The sequence below is a fragment of the Clupea harengus genome, chromosome 5, assembly GCF_900700415.2.
Source record: "Clupea harengus chromosome 5, Ch_v2.0.2, whole genome shotgun sequence".
Lineage (NCBI taxonomy): Eukaryota > Metazoa > Chordata > Actinopteri > Clupeiformes > Clupeidae > Clupea > Clupea harengus.
In genome coordinates, this window is record NC_045156.1 from 30,212,406 (window position 1) to 30,220,890 (window position 8,485).

At 39.6% G+C, this 8,485-nt stretch overlaps 1 protein-coding gene and 1 long non-coding RNA gene across 2 annotated transcripts; both read right to left on the reverse strand.

The window, feature by feature from the left end:
• Positions 1-900: 900 nt before the first annotated feature.
• Positions 901-2,810, reverse strand: LOC105908554. The gene is made up of 3 exons (XR_004163773.1): positions 2,797-2,810; positions 2,639-2,677; positions 901-2,292 (listed from the first exon to the last, which is right to left on the reverse strand). It is a non-coding gene; the product is annotated as an uncharacterized LOC105908554 (long non-coding RNA).
• Positions 2,811-3,367: 557 nt separating this feature from the next.
• LOC105896587 (major histocompatibility complex class I-related gene protein-like) lies at positions 3,368-8,243 on the reverse strand. The gene is made up of 4 exons (XM_031568588.1): positions 8,178-8,243; positions 5,597-5,840; positions 4,043-4,321; positions 3,368-3,693 (listed from the first exon to the last, which is right to left on the reverse strand). The coding sequence occupies exons 1-4, from the start codon at positions 8,241-8,243 to the stop codon at positions 3,368-3,370; spliced, it is 915 nt and encodes a 304-aa protein (XP_031424448.1).
• Between the last annotated feature and the right edge of the window lie 242 nt (positions 8,244-8,485).

Here is an 8,485-nt window from a genome sequence, read left to right on the forward strand (position 1 = left end):
AGAAAAGTGATTCACACTTTCATTAAACCTCGAATGGACTACGCTGAACACTGAAAATACTGAATTTGTGAATCTTTCGATGGAAAGAAATAATATGAATGCCGGCACTCTGTTGATGTGACAAGCATAATGATACTGTAGCGTACAGGGGGATTGTGTGCTTCCCTGTATGTGTGTGGTGATGTAAATGGTCCCATGAGGCAGTGCGAGTGTTAATGCTCAGAGTGAGTACTTTAATCTCCCTGCTGTTATACACACACACACACAGAGAGAGCCCGACCATAGCTCCGCCCACCATACGTTCAGTCCCTCGGAAATTAGACACATGACTGTGTGATGTAGAGATTAGACCCCCTAATGTTTATTAACTGTATGGTGTAGAGATTAGACCCCTGTTAATTGAATAATTGACAACTGATTGTGCTCCCAATTATTGCTGATGGATTTCAGGTGTGTGTGTCATGTGACTGTCTATATAAGCTGATGCACCTGCACAAAATAAATTCATTGAGTGTTTTCTCAGAACTTGCATCCAGTCTCTACATGTTATTTGTCCTCCCAAAGTTTATATATATTGAGTCTGTATATCTAGCAGTCAAGCTCTGTTTAACAACCCCCCTAATGTTTAATCACTGTGATGTAGAGATTAGACCCCCTAATGTTTAATCACTGTGTGATGTAGAGATTAGGCAAAATGATTAGTCTGTGCATTCAATATGTATGTGGATAAGACACAAGCCCCAGACAGGAATCTAATTAGGTGCAGTGCACTGGTGGTGATGATATGATACGATGGATCACACAATGGCTGGATCATGCAGTAAGCTAGAATTCATGGATGCACTTGCAATATCCAGTTCAACAGCACTGACCTGAAAGAATGGAAGTAGACGCCTTTCGGGCGATTATTAAATAAAAAATTAATTTCACGTACAGCTTAACAAGAAAATATGTAAAGTATAAAGCATCAATTCTATTAAGTCCATTGGACTTAAAGCTATGGAGTAATTTGCAAGCATATGTAGCATTTCTGACAACATATTACAAACGTGTTTGTACCAAATATCTTTATTCAGTATAAACATCTTAAGCCTTAAAATGGCTTTTTTTGTTGCAGTCCTTTCACAGCAACATAAAAACGGAAGACATAACATATTCATTTGCACAGAACTGAAAGAATGCTTTTTACATGAGTTTATAATCATATAAACTATTTTAACAACTTAAAAAGAAGTAGGTAAACCCATAGCAGAAGTCCATCCGACTGAAGCACTGCACTGAAATAATGCTTTCAAGTGTTTATAAAATAAAAAAATATTTAAAAAAGAAAGAAGGTAAGCCCATAGCAGAAATTCTATAGTTCATTGGACTTAAAGCGATGCAGTAACTTGCAGACATATGTAAAATTTCTCACAGCACACAACACGCCCATCGGAAGTGTGTGTGTGTGTGAGTAATGTCCGCTATGGATAAGGGGTAAAGTGAGCTTATACTAGTAGTGAAAAGGAGGAGAATAGGGAGGAGGTGGGATACGCATCAAAACACGTGACGTAATGGACAGGTAGGACTTTAAATCTACTAACAGAAGAGGGGGTGAAAAACAACAACAACATGATTTCTATACAATTTGTTATTACATTTGTTATCCTTACATCAGTCTTAAAAAGCATACTGGCACTGCGTCAAATACTATCAACTGTCTTCAGTGTATTTGTAGGCTTCACATATATTTCAATATATCAACTGATCTCTTCCAGTCACACCATGGGTCTGGTGCCTATGCTTTCATGCACACACCTTCAGACCTATCAAACGCCCCTCAAGTAGATCTACTGTCCACATCCCTTCCCCCCACAGAAAGAGTGACACATTCACATTCACCCACACATCAGAGACCCCACACCTTTAATTGATACAGGGGATACAGGGGTTCGTCTGCACGATAGGGCTATCCGGAGACGGTTCTCTCCGAGTTCAGGCAAACTAGACTTCGTCTGCATGACCCCTAAAACACCAGAAAGTCACCCCCCCTGCCAAAAAGGTCCAGAGTAGGCCACACCTTAGATCCCCCAAAAGCCCTGCATATGATTGTGGCACTGAGGACACAGAGCCACTAGGAACGGCCATTCCTGTGTTGGGACTGTCATGCCAGTGTTGGGATTGCCATGCTAGGGTTTAACACAATACTTTTAGCGGACTCATTGTCAGAGACATAGGCAGAGTCAGGTTCAAGGGGATGGTCATGGTCATTGTCAGTGACATGTTGAGGGTACATGTTCAAAACTTCAGACGCTGATGAGAAAAAAAACATATGTTAAATAAAGATATGATTCACACTATGAACTAAAATGCACATTGCACACTCAAAATCACAATTCCACACTTTACTTTCTCCTCTCATCTCTGCTTTTACTACAAATTGACAAGCACTTTCACATCTAATAATCAGATAGGCATTTGCATTAAAAAGATGAAAACAGACACTCATTTGTACATATAATGGTGACTACATAAAGCAAGGCATCACATTTTTTTTCCGGATTATAAACATCTCAAGTTTAAATATCCGAAAGTAATAAATACACAAAGACCAGTGTCTAGAATTGCAAGTATTTCAGATTTTTACAAATGTACTCACGTTCCGCCTTCATGGAGTCACGTTCCGCCTTCATGGAGTCTAAAAGATAGAGAATATTTACATTAACACACTAAAGCATCATCAATGACAGAAAGCACACACAGAGAGCATTTTACATAATTGTGGAAATTGTATAAATTATGACAAAGGCAACTCACTTTTCTTCATCTTCTTCATCATCATAACCACGGCGCTAATCGCTGCTCCAATAAGAACAACAGCTGCAACCACACATCCAGTAATAATGTATACAAGAGTGTTTCCTATAGGGGAAAAAAACCCATCAGATATAACAAAATCAGTCTTTCACAAACAAATTAAATGTTCACCTTGTGACCTCTGTTCATGCTATGATTGTATTTTTTTTTTACGTAAATGCCTCTAGACCTACAATAATGCTACAATCATTATGTATTTATCATCTATTTCTTTGGGGTACTTTTATGTACTTGTTGACAATCTGGAAAAATAAAAAGAACAAAATGAACAAAATATAACAAAATGAATAGTAATATTGGGAAACCCTGTTTATTTACAATGCCTTCAGACATAGATAATTACTGTATGTTCAAAAGCATGTTTAACAACAAAACTATTCATTGTTCCTTCAAGTTCCTCTGATATGAAGTCGTTATAAAATGTATAGTATTGGAGTAGGCTATGAGAATGATATGGCTGGTTTTGAAATGTTAAAACAGTAACTTTTAAATAAATGTCAACAGTTCTCTCTCAGTAGCTGATGGTGTCTGGTCTCTGAACAATCTTACCGTCTTCCTCAGTCAGGGTGATGAGTGTTGGTTCTCCACTCATGTGTTCCACCTCACAGGTGTACTGACTTCTCTTTCTCTCCTCAGGTGACACAGTGAGCTCAGCTCTCTTCTGGAAGGTTCCATCCCCATTGGGCAGCGTCTCTTGCTTATCCATATTCACATCCTCCTGCATCTCTACTCCATCTCTCTTCCAGGTGATCTTCACCGTAGCTGGATAGAACCCTGTGGCGTGGCACACCACTGTAGAAGATGACTTCTTCTGGATCAGAGACACTTCAGGAGCGACTGAAGGAAGGAGAGGAGATATAGATAAAAAACAAAACAATTTAAAGACATAGCAGACATGAAAAATGGCAGCAGTTATGCATTGTCAAGTACAAAGAGAGGAGAGGCACAGATAGAGGTAATGTTTTAACTTTCAGCATGTCAATTAATGTCTTCTTTTAACCTTCAGCATGTCAAGTAATGTCTATGGCCACCCAAATAAGCAATCTCAATTAGACTCATGTATGTCAGAATCAACACATGTCAAGACCTTTAAACATGATGTTTTTTCATGAGGTCCTACACCACCACAGGAATGCAGCCCGCTGTAGGGCCTCTGTTGTTATCATTGTTGTGTGGGCTGCCGTACCTTTCCTTCTGAGAGTATTGTTCCCGTACTGAACATACTTCTTCAGCCAATCACGGCAGTCCTGGGTGAAGTACTGATTCCTGCCATTCAAAATTGACTCGTAGGGGTTCCATTTGTCTCTGGTCACGGCTGCTTGTTGTTTCACAGCCACCCATCTCATGTTGTTCAGATCCAGTGTGATGAAGTCCTCTCCATCATAACCATACTGCTCATAGCCACTGGTGACGTTACTCTCATCATCCCACTCACAGCCATACCGTCTCTGGAGAACATGCACTCCTGATAGACAAAAGTAAATAAGCAAAAGTAAATGTATTTAAAGTGTAGTGTTTAGTTACATGAACGCATGTCTGTTAAAGCTACATAAAAGAATATATAGATAGATAGATAGATAGATAGATACTTTATTAATCCCGAGGGAAATTTAGGTCATCCAGTAGCTTATACACTTAACTTAACTCACAAACATACATACACAAATCATATACAAATACAAATCACAGTAGAAAAACAATACACATAGGGAGAACATGTTCACAGGGAGTGGGGTGTATACAGATATTATACAGATATTACAGTGTGCATTGATTGTGTCAGTGTTGATGTCCACGAGGAAAGTAGTGCAAAGAGTGCAGAGAGATAGTGTTCATGTGCTTGTGTGGATAGTGCAAAGATAGAGTACTTGTGCTTGTGTGTGTGAGGATAGTGCAAAGTGATAAATAGTACAGTCTGTGCGATGGGCTAGTATAGCCAGTAAAAAGGTGGACAGTGGGATGGAATATAATGAGATGAGAAGAGGAGGGGAGACTGAGGTAGACTCATGCAGAGAACTAAATAATAATTATATAAAACTGTAGGGCTCATAGACAAGCATGGTGAGCTTTTTCTCATTTCTGGCTTTGGCTGCTGATGACCATGATGTGTTTGACAATCAAAAAAAGATTTTCTATTCACTGCCACCACTGAGGATGTGATGAAGGCTTTTGATGGCGAAGCTCTAACTGACACCTCACAGAGAATGATGCAACCTGCTGTTAACATCTACAATTTGAATAATTGTTCGTATATATTTGTGAAACATGAAAAACAACAAACATCTCACCTTACTCTTTTGATATGATTGAGTTTCATGCTCTGTTGACAAAACATTGCGCTGCTCCATGCACTGTTATACTGTCAAAAAAACTGAAGCCAATGGGAGAGGCACTCTCTTGCTATACGGATCGGCTTATTAAACATCTTTGATATAGCTCTGCCAACTACAGCTTGCTGCTTTCGCTACAGTGACTATAACCTCTTGAGGTTCAAAGTGATGTTATGAGAGAGGACAGGTAGCAGCTAGCTGGTTAGCACACTAACTATAGTAGATATCTTGGTCATACTGTGCATAACCATCTTTTACATATTCTATCAATATTTTAGTTAATGTTAACATTGAATGTTATGTGTAGACTATGTGGAAGGGCAAACCATTAAACTGGCAATTCTGAAACAAAAGAAACAGATGCTTAGTGTCATATATAGTCCAGACAAATACATAACCTGTAAACTCACCCATAGTCTGATTAAAGCGTTCTTTTAAATTCCACATGCTAGCATTGAGGGCCACCTCAGCCATCATGGCCAGCTCGGTCTCTGAGTCCCAGTACTTCTGATCCAGATGCTCCTTCATCCATGCCTGCCTGGGAACCCAATTTCGTGTGTTGCTGTCATACTGAGTGATGACCTCACCATCAACCATTCCAACTGCTACAAACTCTGGGAAGCTTGAGATTCCTGATGTGACCGTGTAGAAGAACTGCAGGGAATGGTTCACTGAAAGGTACAGATCACAGAAAGACAACACTACATTATGGGGAAAACTGCAAGATGACAGAATGTGGTGGAGTGAGAAGTTTTATTTCTATCCTGATACAATGGTTGATGCATTTATAGCCTATGGTCATAGGCTACCCCCACCCCAAAGTGATTTTCACAAGTATTAAAATAACACATCAGATGTATCATTCAAAATGAAGTTCTCAGAAAGCAAAACATCTTCAGACTTCAGTCATATTTTAAGGCATCGAGGACGTACAATTGAATTAGTTTGACGAAGTGTAGAGACAATTCCACCAAGGAAGTAGACTACGGTCACATACAGCCAATGTGATTATAAGGAGAACACGCGTCACCAAATGGGAGGCAGACTGTGCTACTGAGGGTTTCATCTCAAATCTGAAACTATCCACACTATCCACATGTGAAACGAGTCCCCTATATCTATAGGTTTTCCAGAGGAAACGTTTAAAACTTCAAGAGGAAGTTTTAAGAGAGATAGATAGATAGATGGATACTTTATTAATCCCGAGGGAAATTTAGGAAAGGCAACGTGTAAGCTGAGAAATAGAGAAATATAAACTTGTGTAAAGAAATCAAATAATATTGAGAGTAAGCAGGTCGAGACCAAGCCCTTCGATCGTTGCTTTTTTATGTAAGAAAAACGTTTCACCTTTTTCCACCTTTAGGGACATCTGCATTAAATGAAATTAAAAATACAAAAACTCACCGGCAGATGATAAGGGTAGAAAGACAAGAATCAAAACAGCTTTCATTTCTCTGTTTTAACTAAACCTATCGGTAAAAAAGGTGTTCAGCCTAACGTTAATCCTACATCTGGCTTAGGGGTGGACAATTAATTTCCCCAAGGGGCCACATGAGATAGTGGGACTGTGCCGGACCAATAGGCTGAACTCAATTCTGCTCAATATAAGTTGTATCTCTTTATAAAAAAACATTAAATTGTATGGTTTTGATTAACTGCTACTGGTAAGAGTAGATGTTACATTTAGGCTATCAAAAATGTGGTGCAGGCATAGTAAAAACGCCAACATTATTTAATCAACATTTAATCAACATTCACAAAAACGATAAAAAAATTAGCATGTTTTTGCAGTATTAAAGGTGTGCCGAGACGATCAATATACATGGCACACACACGCACACACACACGAGAGCAAGCTTGCAATGCAATAGGGGCGGACTGGCCATCGGGGATACCGGGGGAATACCCGGTGGGCCGACGAGGTTGGGATGGTCCAAAATACCGGCCTACTCCGGCCCTCCCTCAAACATCGCCGGCACCTCCAACTATTTTCCATACTACTCAGAACACGTATAATTTCCTCTACCAGCTTTATAAAATTGAAATCACTGACTGACTTTTATACTCCTCCTCGCGATCTGTATTCACACTCATGGTGCCTATTTTTCGACAATGTTCTGAAGTGTCTTCTGAAATGGGTTCTTACGGACTTCAGAAGTTCAACGTAAGAAACGATCTCCACCTTATTAATGAACGCCTGAAAATTGGTTCTTACACAGCCGAAGTGTTCTCAGCTGTGCGGATTGAGGAATGAGGATTCTTAAATGAAACGCACCTGGATTTGCATACATACACGCCCCGCCAGGGCACGCAACCGTAGTGACGTGTGCAGTCAGCCCTTCTAGGGGGCTGTCGGTAGGAAAACTGTATGATCAGGGAAAGTGTATTAAAACCGGATGTCGTCACTTTAAGCCGGTCTCTGGTTGGATAAAGCTTTTCAGCAGAAATGGACAAGGACCTTTACTTTTGAGTTGAGAAGTTGTGTTGATCGCCTGTCATGCAAACGATCGGTTTTCTTTAAATTATTATTATTTTTGTGAAGTTATACGGCTTATGTGAATAAAGCTATCTACACAACTTTTTATAGGTCTACATTGACTCGTTTAGTTGTTCATGTGGTACACGTAGGTCTTAACTGAAGCTAACGCTTAGACCAACAATCCATTGGAACACATAGTAGCTAGCTAGCTTCGCTGCTAAGAAGTCTAACGTTAGCATGCTAATATGAATAGACCCATTATAGTCAGGTGGCTTAATGCTCAATTGACTTGTTAACCGAACTTTTACGAAGTCATACAACTAAACACACAAGTGACTTGTTAACTGAACTTTTACGAAGCTATATGACCAAACACAAAGCTAGCACTGTTAATTCCGCTATAGCTAGCCAGGTCAATTAGCTCGCCTAAGATACTGCAATTTAAGCTAACCAATTACCTCATTTCACCATGCATAGTTTTCTTTGCCCTCCGTTATCCTCCTTATCCGTACCTTCGTGTGCTGCATATCAGAAATGGCCAACAGAAAAGCGAAGACGGAGACGGCTCCTGTTACCATGGAAACAATAAACGAACCTAGCTTTAGTATCTACATAGCTACTGCATATCAGAAATGGCTAACAGAAAAGTTTTGAAAAGGTACGATAACGGAGGGCAAAGAAAACTATGCATGGTCTTGGTCATGCTTATATCAAATTGTGTATATGTACAAAAATGTGTATATTTGAATGTGTGTATTTCACTGCTATAAAAATATAGAAAGCAGGTGTTTGATGGTTGTTTACATTTGCCTCCTCTGTC